Genomic DNA, 16795 nt, shown 5'->3' on the forward strand with positions numbered 1-16795 from the left:
ATAAGAACATCTGCTCATCAATCATGTCAGCTAATATGGGTGTGACGTGGGTGTGAAACCATGGATCATCAGTTATTGCAGAGACTTTATTGGGGTGAGAATATATGGGAGTAAAGTTTAACAAAGACAGAAGGAAAATGTTGCAGTCAGTGGAGATTTAGAAATGAGCTCATGAACACAACCAGCATCAGAAAGCAGAAGTGAGAGTTTTTAGTGAGGAGGTTTTTGTCACAGTGTAAATCACTGTGATACGACCTCACTAACAGAGGTGTCCCATGTGTGACAGTAATAGACTGCTGAGTCTCCCAACACCAAATTGTTGATGATTAAACGATAATCTGTTTGCGACTGATGATTAGATGTGAATTTGGGAGAAGAGAAACCAGAGCCATAAGTTGGAGAACTGTCACTGTGATGAAAGTAGAGCACAAACTGAGGAACTCCTCCAGGAATCTGTTTATACCAAGAAGCTACTTTGTTAGTAACTGTCCCCAGGTTACAGTCCATGGTGACTGTCTCTCCTGTCCTTTTTGCCACAACAGGAGGCTTCTGTGTCACCAGTGTCACACCGCTCACACCTGGAAACAACAAGAGGACATGAAGTCAAGAGAAACACACGGGCTGATGAGTCCAACATGAGGTCCAAAGTGCAGTAAGTCAGCATCCTTACATGTTAGAGCAGTGATGAGAGTGCAGAGGCTCCTCAGCATGTTGTCAGTGTGGCTGCAAACGTCTCTCACTGTCCAGCTGAGAGATGAGCAGAGTGTGAGAGTGAGGAGAGACTGAAGAAGAAGCTTATAAAGGCCGAGGAGAGGAGAGGAGGAGGAAGAGGAGGAGTTTCAACACCACACAGGGTTTCATTAAGAGATTCATTCATACCTTCCATGCTGCGACAGGAATCCTCATCTCAAATCATTTAGAAAGATATATATTTCATAGTTTCTGTTTTTTTGCCTGGAGATGAATGCTGCATTTGTATTACTTAGATTACTACTTGTGTTTAAGTATTTTTCACTTTCAATCATGAAAGAAAGAGTAAAGAACATTACAATAGTCCAGACAGGAAGTAACCAATGCATGAGCGAGAGTTTGACCATCTGCTCTGCTGAGGAACGCTCTGATCCTTGACACACTGCAGTGCTGAAAATATGCAACCTTGGAAATATTGTTGATATGGTTGCTGAAGGTCTGATCTTCATCCAATGTTACACGTTGGTTTTGTATTATTATGGATTGTGGACAGGACAGTTATGAGAATTTACTGAGAAGTTCTGAAGTGTCTCTCTGCTTCTTTGATACTGAGATCAGCATTTCAGCTTTATAGACATTTCAGAGCAGACAGTTAGACACTTAGATTTAGGTTCACTGTTGGAATTGTCTTGAAACTACTGATTGTATGATCATATGTTGTCAAGAGGAGACAGGATAATGTCTCTAACTTTGTTATTGTTGCACACACTCTGATCAATGAGGCCACGTTTGATAAAGAACAATAGATTTCAGGACTGAAGGTTTTTTCCTAAACTTTTACAAATCCAGCTTACATGAAAACCTGGTTTCAGTATTTCAATGCAAAATCCTGTAATTATTCTATGATATGAAAGAAAACATGAACATCTGCTCATCAATCAGGTCAGCTAATATGGGTGTGACGTGGGTGTGAAACCATGGATCATCAGTTATTGCAGACTTTATTGGGGTGAGAATATATGGGAGTAAAGTTTAACAAAGACAGAAGGAAAATGTTGCAGTCAGTGGAGATTTAGAAATGAGCTCATGAACACAACCAGCATCAGAAAGCAGAAGTGAGAGTTTTTAGTGAGGAGGTTTTTGTCACAGTGTAAATCACTGTGATACGACCTCACTAACAGAGTCGTCCCATGTGTGACAGTAATAGACTGCTGAGTCTCCCAACACCAAATTGTTGATGATTAAACGATAATCTGATTGTGACTGTTGATTAGATGTGAATTTGGGAGAAGAGAAACCAGAGCCATAAGTTAGAGAACTGTGGCTGTGATGAAACTTCAGCACAAACTGAGGAACTCCTCCAGGAATCTGTTTATACCAACAAGCTGCACTGCCAGTAACTGTCCCCAGGTTACAGTCCATGGTGACTGTCTCTCCTGTTCTTTTTGCCACAGCAGGAGGCTTCTGTGTCACCAGCGTCACACTGCTCACACCTGGAAACAACAAGAGGACATGAAGTCAAGAGAAACACACGGGCTGATGAGTCCAACATGAGGTCCAAAGTGCAGTAAGTCAGCATCCTTACATGTTAGAGCAGTGATGAGAGTGCAGAGGCTCCTCAGCATGTTGTCAGTGTGGCTGCAAATGTCTCTCACTGTCCAGCTGAGAGATGAGCAGAGTGTGAGTGTGAGGAGAGACTGAAGAAGAAGCTTATAAAGGCTGAGGAGAGGAGAAGAGGAGGAGGAAGAGGAAGAGGAGGAAGAGGAGGAGTTTCAACACCCAACCAGGTTTCATCAATTCAACATGTTACACATCACATGCTTGGAGATGAATCACATCATTGAACATTTCTTAACGGTAAAATCATCTTAACTTTGGTACAAAGACATTTTTTCAAGTTGAAAATTGAACCCTGGACATTTAGAAGAGCAACACAACGACTAAAGAGCAAATATCTAATCACAGATGATTGTTTTTGGTGTAATGTATGTCATTAGTGTCATATTGAATAAAAACATGTTCAGAAAAAAAATTATATTAAAATCTGCTGCAAGTGGGATGTAAAGATATGTAGCATTCAAAGGATGTTTAGGTTTTCAGTTGTTTCACAGTTTGACATTGTGTTGAAATTCCCATATTTAACCCCTGATGATCCAGTAAGACATTCATTTATCCCAGCACTCTCTCTGATATGCATATTACTGTGAAAAACTCTGTCCACAACCCAAAGACCTATAGAGACGATTAGATGAGTCTGTACACTCACAAATAAAAATAATCTGTCAACAGGTTGACAAAGGAAACCAGTTGCTCACACATTAATTGTGGGATCTACTGAACAGGAACACACGTTTCCCTTAATTGTATTCAGTCTATGGAGGCTCTTTGGGTACGAGATTGTTATGTGCACACAATCTGATCAATGAAGTCACGTTTGATAAACAACAAAAGATTTGAGGACTGAAGGTTTTTGCTAAACTTGAACCAATCAAGCTCAGCATGAAGTCATGGTTTCAGTATTTCAATGCAAAATCCTTTAATTAATCTACGATATGAAAGTAAGCAAGAACATCTGCTCATCAATCAGGTCAGCTAATATGGGTGTGACGTGGGTGTGAAACCATGGATCATCAGTTATTGCAGACTTTATTGGGGTGAGAATATATTGGAGTAAAGTTTAACAAAGACAGAAGGAAAATGTTGCAGTCAGTGGAGATTTAGAAATGAGCTCATGAACACAACCAGCATCAGAAAGCAGAAGTGAGAGTTTTTAGTGAGGAGGTTTTTGTCACAGTGTAAATCACTGTGATACGACCTCACTAACAGAGGTGTCCCATGTGTTACAGTAATAGACTGCTGAGTCTCCCAACACCAAATTGTTGATGATTAAACGATAATCTGATTGCGACTGATGATTAGATGTGAATTTGGGAGAAGAGAAACCAGAGCCATAAGTTGGAGCACTGTGGCTGTGATACAACTTCAGCACAAACTGAGGAACTCCTCCAGGAATCTGTTTATACCAACGAGCTCCAATTTTAGTAACTGTCCCCAGGTTACAGTCCATGGTGACTGTCTCTCCTGTCCTTTTCGTCACAGCAGGAGGCTTCTGTGTCACCAGCGTCACACCGCTCACACCTGGAAACAACAAGAGGACATGAAGTCAAGAGAAACACACGGGCTGCTGAGTCCAACATGAGGTCCAAAGTGCAGTAAGTCAGCATCCTTACATGTTAGAGCAGTGATGAGAGTGCAGAGGCTCCTCAGCATGTTGTCAGTGTGGCTGCAAACGTCTCTCACTGTCCAGCTGAGAGATGAGCAGAGTGTGAGAGTGAGGAGAGACTGAAGAAGAAGCTTATAAAGGCTGAGGAGAGGAAATGAGGGGGAGGTAGAGGAGGAGTTTCAATTCCCAACTGGGTTTAATCAATTCAATCCATAACACATCACATGCTTGGAGATTAATCACATTTCTTAACTGTAAAATCATCTTTACTTTGGTACAAAGACATTTTCTGAAGTAAGAAAGTGGAACCCTGGACATTTAGAAGAGCAACACAATGACTAAAGAGCAGATAATTAATCACATATGTTGGTTTTGGGTGTAATTTATGTCATTACATAACATTACGATCATTTAGCAGACGCTTTTATCCGAAGCGACTTACATTACATTACCACCCATTATAAGGGGGGGTGCAGGTGGGGGTTTGGTGCCGTGCTCAGGGGCACCTCGGCAGGGACTCCAAACCAGCGACCCTCTGGATCCCAAAAGGAAGCCCTACCGACTGAGCTACTGCCTACGTGTCATTGGTGTCATATTGAATAAAAACATGTTCAGAATAAAATTGTTATTAAAATCTGCTGCAAGTGGGATGTAAAGATATGAAGAATTCAAAGGATGTTCAGGTTTTCAGTTGTTTCACAGTTTGACATTGTGTTGAAATTCCCATATTTAACCCCTAATGATCCAGTAAGACATTCATTTATCCCAACACTCTCTCTGATATGCATATTACTGTGAAAAACTCTGTCCACGACCCAAAGACCTATAGAGACGATTAGATGAGTCTGTACACTCACAAATATAAATAATCAGTCAACAGGTTGACAAAGGAAACCAGATGCTCACACACTGATACTGGGATCTTCTGAACAGGAACACACAGGTTTCCCTTCACTGTGTTCAGTCTATGGAGGCTCTTTAGGTACAAGATTGTTATTGTTGCACACATTCTGATAAATGAAGTCACATTTGATAAACAACAAAAGATTTGAGGACTGAAGGTTTTAACTAAACTTGTATCAATCAGCTCAGCATGAAGTAGTGGTTTCAGGATTTCAATTTGATATCCTGTAATTAATCTACGATATGAAAGAAAACAAGAACATCTGCTCATCAATCAGGTCAGCTAATATGGGTGTGACGTGGGTGTGAAACCATGGATCATCAGTTATTGCAGACTTTATTGGGGTGAGAATATATTGGAGTAAAGTTTAACAAAGACAGAAGGAAAATGTTGCAGTCAGTTAAGATTTAGAAATGAGCTCATGAACACAACCAGCATCAAGAAGCAGAAGTGAGAGTTTTTAGTGAGGAGGTTTTTGTCACAGTGTAAATCACTGTGATACGACCTCACTAACAGAGCTGTCCCATGTGTTACAGTAATAGACTGCTGAGTCTTCCAACTCCAAATTGTTGATGATTAAACGATAATCTGTTTGCGACTGATGGTTAGATGTGAATTTGGGAGAAGAGAAACCAGAGCCATAAGTTGGAGAACTGCCGCTGTGATACAACTTCAGCACAAACTGAGGAACTTCTCCAGGAATCTGTTTATACCAACGAGCTCCAATTTTAGTAACTGTCCCCAGGTTACAGTCCATGGTGACTGTCTCTCCTGTCCTTTTTGCCACAACAGGAGGCTTCTGTGTCACCAGCGTCACACTGCTCACACCTGGAAACAACAAGAGGACATGAAGTCAAGAGAAACACACGGGCTGATGAGTCCAACATGAGGTCCAAAGTGCAGTAAGTCAGCATCCTTACATGTTAGAGCAGTGATGAGAGTGCAGAGGCTCCTCAGCATGTTGTCAGTGTGGCTGCAAACGTCTCTCACTGTCAAGCTGAGAGATGAGCAGAGTGTGAGTGTGAGGAGAGACTGAAGAAGAAGCTTATAAAGGCTGAGGAGAGGAGAGGAGGAGGAAGAAGAGGAGGAGTCTTGACGCCAAACAGGGTTTTCATGAAGAGATTCATTCATAACTGCCGTGCTGTGACTGGAATCCTCAGCTTAAATCTTTAAGTAAGATCAATATTTCATAGTTTCTGTTGTTTCTAGAAGCCTGGTGATGAATGTTGCATTTGTATTATTTTGATTACTAGTTGTGTTTGAGTGTTTTTCACTTTTAATTAAGAAAGGAAATAACATTACAATAGTCCAGACAGGAAGTAACCAATGCATGAGCGAGAGTTTGACCATCTGCTCTGCTGAGGAACGCTCTGATCCTGGACACACTGCAGAGCTGAAGATATGCAACCTTGGAAATATTGTTGATATGGTTGCTGAAGGTCTGATCTTCATCCAATGTTACACGTTGGTTTTGTATTGTTAAGGAACGTTGGACAGGACAGTTATGAGAATTTACTGAGAAGTTCTGAAGTGTCTCTCTGCTTCTTTGATTCTGAGATCAGCATTTCAGCTTTATAGACATTTCGGAGCAGAAAGTTAGACACTTTGATTTAGGTTCACTGTTGGAATTGACTTGGAACTACTGATTGTATGATCATATGTTGTCAAGAGGAGACAGGATAATGTCTCTAACTTTGTTGTTGTTGCACACACTCTGATCAATGAAGTCACGTTTGATAAAGAACAATAGATTTGAGGGCTGAAGGTTTTTTCATAAACTTTTACCAATCCAGCTCAGCATGAAAACATAGTTTCAGTATTTCAATGCAAAATCCTGTAATTAATCTACGATATGAAAGAAAACATGAACATCTGCTCATCAATCAGGTCAGCTAATATGGGTGTGACGTGGGTGTGAAACCATGGATCATCAGTTATTGCAGACTTTATTGGGGTGAGAATATATGGGAGTAAAGTTTAACAAAGACAGAAGGAAAATGTTGCATTCAGTGGAGATTTAGAAATGAGCTCATGAACACAACCAGCATCAGAAAGCAGAAGTGAGAGTTTTTAGTGAGGAGGTTTTTGTCACAGTGTAAATCACTGTGATACGTACTCATTAACAGAGCCGTCCCATGTGTTACAGTAATAGACTGCTGAGTCTCCCAACACCAAGTTGTTGATGATTAAACGATAATCTGATTGTGACTGATGGTTAGATGTGAATTTGGGTGAGAGAAACCAGAAAGAAGAGAAACCTGAGCCATAAGTTGGAGAACTGTCACTGCGATGAAACCTCAACACAAACTGAGGAACTCCTCCAGGAATCTGTTTATACCAACGAGCTGCACTGTTAGTAACTCTCCCCAGGTTACAGTCCATGGTGACTGTCTCTCCTGTCCTTTTTGTCACAGCAGGAGGCTTCTGTGTCACCAGCGTCACACTGCTCACACCTGGAAACAACAAGAGGACATGAAGTCAAGAGAAACACACAGGCTGATGAGTCCAACATGAGGTCCAAAGTGCAGTAAGTCAGCATCCTTACATGTTAGAGCAGTGATGAGAGTGCAGAGGCTCCTCAGCATGTTGTCAGTGTGGCTGCAAACGTCTCTCACTGTCCAGCTGAGAGATGAGCAGAGTGTGAGTGTGAGGAGAGACTGAAGAAGAAGCTTATAAAGGCTGAGGAGAGGAGGAGGAAGAGGAGGAGTCTTGACGCCAAACAGGGTTTTCATGAAGAGATTCATTCATAACTGCCGTGCTGTGACTGGAATCCTCAGCTAAAATCTTTACGAAAGATCAATATTTCATAGTTTCTGTTGTTTCTAGAAGCCTGGTGATGAATGTTGCATTTGTATTATTTTGATTACTAGTTGTGTTTGAGTGTTTTTCACTTTTAATTAAGAAAGGAAAGAACATTACAATAGTCCAGACAGGAAGTAACCAATGCATGAGCGAGAGTTTGACCATCTGCTCTGCTGAGGAACGCTCTGATCCTGGACACACTGCAGAGCTGAAAATATGCAACCTTGGAAATATTGTTGATATGGTTGCTGAAGGTCTGATCTTTAACAATAGATTTAGGTTCACAGTGTCACAGTGTAATATGGGTGTGACGTGGGTGTGAAACCATGGATCATCAGTTATTGCAGGAATTTATTGGGGTGAGAATATGTGGGAGTAAAGTTTAACAAAGACAGAAGAGAAATGTTGCAGTCAGTGGAGATTTAGAAATGAGCTCATGAACACAACCAGCATCAGAAAGCAGAAGTGAGAGTTTTTAGTGAGGAGGTTTTTGTCACAGTGTTAATCACTGTGATACCTTCTCTTTAACAGAGCTGTCCCATGTTTGACAGTAATAGACTGCTGAGTCTTCCAACTCCAAATTGTTGATGATTAAACGATAATCTGTTTGCGACTGATGGTTGGATGTGAATTTGGCTGAGCGAAACCAGGAAGAAGAGAAACCAGAGCCATAAGTTGGAGAACTGTGGCTGTGATGAAAGTAGAGCACAAACTGAGGAACTCCTCCAGGAATCTGTTTATACCAACAAGCTCCACTGCCAGTAACTGTCCCCAGGTTACAGTCCACTGTGACTGTCTCTCCTGTCCTTTTTGCCACAACAGGAGGCTTCTGTGTCACCAGCGTCACACCGCTCACACCTGGAAACAACAAGAGGACATGAAGTCAAGAGAAACACACGGGCTGCTGAGTCCAACATGAGGTCCAAAGTGCAGTAAGTCAGCATCCTTACATGTTAGAGCAGTGATGAGAGTGCAGAGGCTCCTCAGCATGTTGTCAGTGTGGCTGCAAACGTCTCTCACTGTGCAGCTGAGAGATGAGCAGAGTGTGAGAGTGAGGAGAGACTGAAGAAGAAGCTTATAAAGGCTGAGGAGAGGAAATGAGGGGGAGGAAGAGGAGGAGTTTCAATTCCCAACTGGGTTTAATCAATTCAATCCATAACACATCACATGCTTGGAGATGAATCACATTTCTTAACTGTAAAATCATCTTTACTTTGGTACAAAGACATTTTCTGAAGTAAGAAAGTGGAACCCTGGACATTTAGAAGAGCAACACAATGACTAAAGAGCAGATAATTAATCACATATGTTGGTTTTGGGTGTAATTTATGTCATTACATTACATTACGATCATTTAGCAGACGCTTTTATCCGAAGCGACTTACATTACATTACCACCCATTACAGAGGGGGTCGCAGGTGGGGGTTTGGTGCCTTGCTCAGGGGCACCTCGGCAGGGACTCCAAACCAGCGACCCTCTGGATCCCAAGAGGAAGCCCTACCGACTGGGCTACTGCCTACGTGTCATTGGTGTCATATTGAATAAAAACATGTTCAGAATAAAATTGTTATTAAAATCTGTTGCAAGTGGGATGTAAAGAAATGAAGAATTCAAAGGATGTTCAGGTTTTCAGTTGTTTCACTGTTGGACATTGTTTTGAAATTCCCATATTTAACCCCTAATGATCCAGTAAGACAATCATTTATCCCAGCACTCTCTCTGATATGCATATTACTGTGAAAAACTCTGTCCACAACCCAAAGACCTATAGAGACGATTAGATGAGTCTGTACACTCACAAATATAAATAATCAGTCAACAGGTTGACAAAGGAAACCAGATGCTCACACACTGATACCAGGATCTGCTGAACAGGAACAAACAGGTTTCCCTTAACTGTGTTCAGTCTATGGAGGCTCTTTAGGTACAAGATTGTTGTTGCAGACACTCTGATCAATGAAGTCACATTTGATAAACAACAAAAGATTTGAGGACTGAAGGTTTTACTAAACTTGTATCAATCAGCTCAGCATGAAGTAGCGGTTTCAGGATTTCAATGCAAAATCCTGTAATTAATCTCCGATATGAAAGAAAACAAGAACATCTGCTCATCAATCAGGTCAGCTAATATGGGTGTGACGTGGGTGTGAAACCATGGATCATCAGTTATTGCAGAGACTTTATTGGGGTGAGAATATATGGGAGTAAAGTTTAACAAAGACAGAAGGAAAATGTTGCAGTCAGTGGAGATTTAGAAATGAGCTCATGAACACAACCAGCATCAGAAAGCAGAAGTGAGAGTTTTTAGTGAGGAGGTTTTTGTCACAGTGTAAATCACTGTGATACGTACTCACTAACAGAGCTGTCCCATGTTTTACAGTAATAGACTGCTGAGTCTCCCAACACCAAATTGTTGATGATTAAACGATAATCTGTTTGTGACTGATGGTTTGATGTGAATTTGGGAGAAGAGAAACCAGAGCCATAAGTTGGAGAACTGTAGCTGTGATGAAAGTACAGCACAAACTGAGTAACTCCTCCAGGAATCTGTTTATACCAAGAAGCTACTTTGTTAGTAACTGTCCCCAGGTTACAGTCCATGGTGACTGTCTCTCCTGTCCTTTTTGCCACAACAGGAGGCTTCTGTGTCACCAGCGTCACACCGCTCACACCTGGAAACAACAAGATGACATGAAGTCAAGAGAAACACACGGGCTGATGAGTCCAACATGAGGTCCAAAGTGCAGTAAGTCAGCATCCTTACATGTTAGAGCAGTGATGAGAGTGCAGAGGCTCCTCAGCATGTTGTCAGTGTGGCTGCAAACGGCTCTCACTGTCCAGCTGAGAGATGAGCAGAGTGTGAGTGTGAGGAGAGACTGAAGAAGAAGCTTATAAAGGCAGAGGAGAGAAGAAGAGGAGGAGTTTCAACACCCAACCAGGTTTCATCAATTCAACCTGTAACACATCACATGCTTGGAGATGAATCACATCATTGAACATTTCTTAACTGTAAAATCATCTTTACTTTGGTACAAAGACATTATTTCAAGTTGAAAATGGAACCCTGGACATTTAGAAGAGCAACACAATGACTAAAGAGCAGATATTTAATCACAGATGATTGTTTTTGGTGTAATGTATGTCATTAGTGTCAAATTGAGTAAAAACATGTTCAGAAAAAAAATTATATTAAAATCTGTTGCAAGTGGGATGTAAAGAAATGTAGAATTCAAAGGATTTTAAGGTTTTCAGTTGTTTCACAGTTTGACATTGTGTTGAAATTCCCATATTTAACCCCTAATGATCCAGTAAGACATTCATTTATCCCAGCACTCTCTCTGATATGCATATTACTGTGAAAAACTCTGTCTACAACCCAAAGACCTACAGAGACGATTAGATGAGTCTGTGCACTCACAAATATAAATAATCTGTCAACAGGTTGACAAAGGAAACCAGATGCTCACACATTAATTGTGGGATCTTCTGAACAGGAACACACATGTTTCCCTTAATTGTATTAAGTCAATGGAGGCTCTTTAGGTACGAGATTGTTATTGTTGTACACACTCTGATCAATGAAGTCAGGTTTGATAAACAACAAAAGATTTGAGGACTGAAGGTTTTTGCTAAACTTGTACCAATCAAGCTCAGCATGAAGTCATGGTTTCAGTATTCAATGCAAAATCCTGTAATTAATCTACGATATGAAAGAAAACAAGAACATCTGCTCATCAATCAGGTCAGCTAATATGGGTGTGACGTGGGTGTGAAACCATGGATCATCAGTTATTGCAGAGACTTTATTGGGGTGAGAATATATGGGAGTAAAGTTTAACAAAGACAGAAGAGAAATGTTGCAGTCAGTGGAGATTTAGAAATGAGCTCATGAACACAACCAGCATCAGAAAGCAGAAGTGAGAGTTTTTAGTGAGGAGGTTTTTGTCACAGTGTAAATCACTGTGATACGTGCTCTTTAACAGAGTCGTCCCATGTGTGACAGTAATAGACTGCTGAGTCTCCCAACACCAAATTGTTGATGATTAAACGATAATCTGTTTGCGACTGATGATTAGATGTGAATTTGGGAGAAGAGAAACCAGAGCCATAAGTTGGAGAACTGTAGCTGTGATGAAAGTAGAGCACAAACTGAGGAACTCCTCCAGGAATCTGTTTATACCAGCAAGCTGAATTGCCAGTAACTGTCCCCAGGTTACAGTCCATGGTGACTGTCTCTCCTGTCCTTTGTGTCACAACAGGAGGCTTCTGTGTCACCAGCGTCACACCGCTCACACCTGGAAACAACAAGAGGACATGAAGTCAAGAGAAACACACGGGCTGATGAGTCCAACATGAGGTCCAAAGTGCAGTAAGTCAGCATCCTTACATGTTAGAGCAGTGATGAGAGTGCAGAGGCTCCTCAGCATGTTGTCAGTGTGGCTGCAAACGTCTCTCCCTGTCCAGCTGAGAGATGAGCAGAGTGTGAGTGTGAGTGTGAGGAGAGACTGAAGAAGAAGCTTATAAAGGCCGTGGAGAGGAGAAGAGGAGAAGAGGAGGAGGAGGAGGAGGAGGAGGAGTAGTAGGAGTTTTAACACCAAACAGGGTTACATGAAGAGATTCATTCGTAACTGCCGTGCTGTGACAGGAATCCTCAGCTCAAATCAGGGAGAAAGATGTATTTTTCATAGTTTCTGTTGTTTCTAGAATCCTGGTGATAAATGTTTCATTTGTTTTATTATTATTTCTAGTTGTGTTTGAGTGTTTTTCACTTTCAATCAAGAAAGAAAGAGAAAAGAACATTACAACAGCCCATACAGGAAGTAACCAATGCATGAGCGAGAGTTTGACCATCTGCTCTGCTGAGGAACGCTCTGATCCTGGACACACTGCAGAGCTGAAAATATGCAACCTTGGAAATATTGTTGATATGGTTGCTGAAGGTCTGATCTTCATCCAATGTTACACATGGATTTTTAAATCTTAATGGAACATCGGACAAGAAAGTTGTGAGAATTTACAGAGTAGTTCAGAAGTGTCTCTCTGCTTCTTTGATCCTGAGATCAGCATTTCAGCTTTATAGACATTTCAGATCAGACAGTTAGGCACTTAGATTTAGGTTCACTGTTGGAATTGTGTTGAAACTACTGATTGTATGATCATATGTTGTCAAGAGGAGACAGGATAATGTCTCTATCTTTGTTATTGTTGCACACACTCTGATCAATGATAAACATCAAAAGATTTGAGGACTGAAGGTTTTAAGTAATTTGTTCCAATCTAGCTCAGCATGAAGTCGTGGTTTCAGTATTCAATGCAAAATCGTGTAATTAATCTACGATTTGAAAGAAAACATGAACATCTGCTCATCAATCAGGTCAGCTAATATGGGTGTGACGTGGGTGTGAAACCATGGATCATCAGTTATTGCAGAGACTTTATTGGGGTGAGAATATATGGGAGTAAAGTTTAACAAAGACAGAAGGAAAATGTTGCAGTCAGTGGAGATTTAGAAATGAGCTCATGAACACAACCAGCATCAGAAAGCAGAAGTGAGAGTTTTTAGTGAGGAGGTTTTTGTCACAGTGTAAATCACTGTGATACGACCTCACTAACAGAGGTGTCCCATGTGTGACAGTAATAGACTGCTGAGTCTCCCAACACCAAATTGTTGATGATTAAACGATAATCTGTTTGCGACTGATGATTAGATGTGAATTTGGGAGAAGAGAAACCAGAGCCATAAGTTGGAGAACTGGAGCTGTGATAAAAGTAGAGCACAAACTGAGGAACTCCTCCAGGAATCTGTTTATACCAAGAAGCTACAGCGTTAGTAACTGTCCCCAGGTTACAGTCCATGGTGACTGTCTCTCCTGTCCTTTTTGTCACAGCAGGAGGCTTCTGTGTCACCAGCGTCACACCGCTCACACCTGGAAACAACAAGAGGACATGAAGTCAAGAGAAAGACACGGGCTGATGAGTCCAACATGAGGTCCAAAGTGCAGTAAGTCAGCATCCTTACATGTTAGAGCAGTGATGAGAGTGCAGAGGCTCCTCAGCATGTTGTCAGTGTGGCTGCTCGTCTCTCACTGTCCAGCTGAGAGATGAGCAGAGTGTGAGGAGAGACTGAAGAAGAAGCTTATAAAGGCTGAGGAGAGAAGAAGAGGAGGAGGAAAGAGGAGGAGGAGGAAGAGGTGGAGTTTCAACACCCAACCAGGTTTCATCAATTACATCCATAACACATCATGTTTATTCCCACCCCCCCCGGGCCCCTTTTAACCCCCTTTAGCCCCTCCTCCCCCTGTTAACAGCTGGAAGGAAGGACTCCAGGTTGGAGAGCCATGAATTATCATCAGTGTGTATGTAGTCATACAGCTGAGTGTCGGCATAGAAGGGGAAAACTGCCAAAACTACCATTAAGATGTAGGTTCACTGTTGGAATTGAGTTGAAACTACTGATTGAATGATCATCTGTTGTCAAGAGCAGAAAGGATAATGTCTCCAACTTTGTTATTGTTGCACACACTCTGATCAATGAAGTCACGTTTGATAAACAGCAAAAGATTTGAGGACTGAAGGTTTTTTCATAAACTTTTACCAATCCAGCTCAGCATGAAAACCTGGTTTCAGTATTTTAATGCAAAATCCTGTAATTAATCTACGATTTGAAAGAAAACATGAACATCTGCTCATCAATCAGGTCAGCTAATATGGGTGTGATGTGGGTGTGAAACCATGGATCATCAGTTATTGCAGAGACTTTATTGGGGTGAGAATATATGGGAGTAAAGTTTAACAAAGACAGAAGAGAAATGTTGCAGTCAGTGGAGATTTAGAAATGAGCTCATGAACACAACCAGCATCAGAAAGCAGAAGTGAGAGTTTTTAGTGAGGAGGTTTTTGTCACAGTGTAAATCACTGTGATACGTGCTCACCAACAGAGCTGTCCCATGTGTGACAGTAATAGACTGCTGAGTCTCCCAACACCAAATTGTTGATGATTAAACGATAATCTGATTGTGACTGATGATTAGATGTGAATTTGGGAGAAGAGAAACCAGAGCCATAAGTTGGAGAACTGTAGCTGTGATGAAACTTCAGCACAAACTGAGGAACTCCTCCAGGAATCTGTTTATACCAACGAGCTGACGTGTCAGTAACTGTCCCCAGGTTACAGTCCATGGTGACTGTCTCTCCTGTCCTTTTTGTCACAACAGGAGGCTTCTGTGTCACCAGCGTCACACCGCTCACACCTGGAAACAACAAGAGGACATGAAGTCAAGAGAAACACACGGGCTGCTGAGTCCAACATGAGGTCCAAAGTGCAGTAAGTCAGCATCCTTACATGTTAGAGCAGTGATGAGAGTGCAGAGGCTCCTCAGCATGTTGTCAGTGTGGCTGCAAACGTCTCTCCCTGTCCAGCTGAGAGATGAGCAGAGTGTGAGTGTGAGTGTGAGGAGAGACTGAAGAAGAAGCTTATAAAGGCCGAGGAGAGGAGAAGAGGGGGAGGGAGAGGAGGGGGAGGAAGAGGAGGAGTTTCAATACCCAACTGGGTTTAATCAATTCAATCCATAACACATCACATGCTTGGAGATGAATCACATCATTGAACATTTCTTAACTGTAAAATCATCTTTACTTTGGTACCAAGACATTTTCACAAGTAAGAAAATGGAACCCTGGACATTTAGAAGAACAACACAATGACTAAAGAACAAATATTTAATCACAGATGTTGGTTTTTGGTGAAATTTATGTCATTGGTGTCATATTGAATAAAAACATGATCTGAATAAAATTGTTATTAAAAACTGTTGCAAGTGGGATGTAAAGAAATGTAGAATTCAAAGAATGTTCAGGTTTTCAGTTGTTTCACCGTAGGACATTGTGTTGAAATTCCCATATTGACCCCTGATGATTCAGTAAGACATTCATTTATCCCAGCACTCTCTCTGATATGCATATTACTGTGAAAAACTCTGTCCACAACCCAAAGACCTATAGAGACAATTAGATGAGTCTGTACACTCACAAATATAAATAATCAGTCAACAGGTTGACAAAGGAAACCAGATGCTCACACACTAATACTGGGATGGTACTGAGGAGAGGAGAAGAGGAGGAGGAGGAGGAAGAGGTGGAGGAAGAGGAGGAGTTTTAATGCCAAACAGGGTTTCATGAAGAGATTAATTCCTCACTGCCGTGCTGTGACAGGAATCCTCAGCTCAAATCATGATGAAAGATCTATATTTCAAAGTTACTGTTGTTTCTAGAAAACCTGGTAAGGTAATGATTGTTGCATTTATATTATTTTGATTTCCATTTGTGTTTGAGTGTTTTTCACTTTCAATTATGAAAGAAAGAGAAAAGAACAATACAATAGTCCATACAGGAAGTAACCAATGCATGAGCGAGAGTTTGACCATCTGCTCTGCTGAGGAACGCTCTGATCCTGGACACACTGCAGAGCTGAAAATATGCAACCTTGGAAATATTGTTGATATGGTTGCTGAAGGTCTGATCTTCATCCAATGTTACACGTTGGTTTTTGAATCTTAATGGAACTTCGGACAGGACAGTTAGGAGAATTAACTGTGAAGTTCTGAAGTGTCTCTCTGCTTCTTTGATTCTGAGATCAGCATTTCAGCTTTATAGACATTTCAGAGCAGACAGTTAGACACTTAGATTTAGGTTCACTGTTGGAATTGTCTTGAAACTACTGATTATATGATCATATGTTGTCAAGAGGAGACAGGATAATGTCTCTAACTTTGTTATTGTTGCACACACTCTGATCAATGAAGTCACGATGGATAAACAACAAAAGATTTTAGGACTGAAGGTTTTTACTAAACTTGTACCAATCCAGCTCAGCATGAAAACCTGGTTTCAGTATTTTAATGCAAAATCCTGTAATTAATCTATGGCATGAAAGAAAACAAGAACATCTGCTCATCAATCAGGTCAGCTAATATGGGTGTGACGTGGGTGTGAAACCATGGATCATCAGTTATTGCAGAGACTTTATTGGGGTGAGAATATATGGGAGTAAAGTTTAACAAAGACAGAAGGAAAATGTTGCAGTCAGTGGAGATTTAGAAATGAGCTCATGAACACAACCAGCATCAGAAAGCAGAAGGGAGAGTTTTTAGTGAGGAGGTTTTTGTCACAGTGTAAA

At 41.1% G+C, this 16795-nt stretch overlaps 1 protein-coding gene across 2 annotated transcripts in view; it reads right to left on the reverse strand.

Annotated features, from left to right (window-relative positions):
• The window catches only part of LOC142992682 (immunoglobulin lambda-1 light chain-like), a 35266-nt gene that overhangs the window by 16366 nt on the left and 2105 nt on the right, over positions 1 to 16795 (reverse strand). Inside the window, exon 1 of one of the 2 annotated variants that reach the window (XM_076143197.1) lies at positions 11586 to 11859. The exons of the other annotated variant lie outside the window; for it this stretch is intronic. Within the exon in view, the coding sequence (XP_075999312.1) occupies positions 11586 to 11844 (259 nt within the window). The 5' untranslated portion in view covers positions 11845 to 11859. Of the gene's footprint in view, positions 1 to 11585; positions 11860 to 16795 lie in introns of those variants that run through there. 2 annotated transcript variants of the gene reach the window in all.

Source organism: Genypterus blacodes, unplaced genomic scaffold, assembly GCF_046128005.1.
Source record: "Genypterus blacodes isolate CSIRO-AG114 ecotype Tasmania unplaced genomic scaffold, CSIRO-AGI_Gbla_v1 ptg000022l_1, whole genome shotgun sequence".
Taxonomy (NCBI): domain Eukaryota; kingdom Metazoa; phylum Chordata; class Actinopteri; order Ophidiiformes; family Ophidiidae; genus Genypterus; species Genypterus blacodes.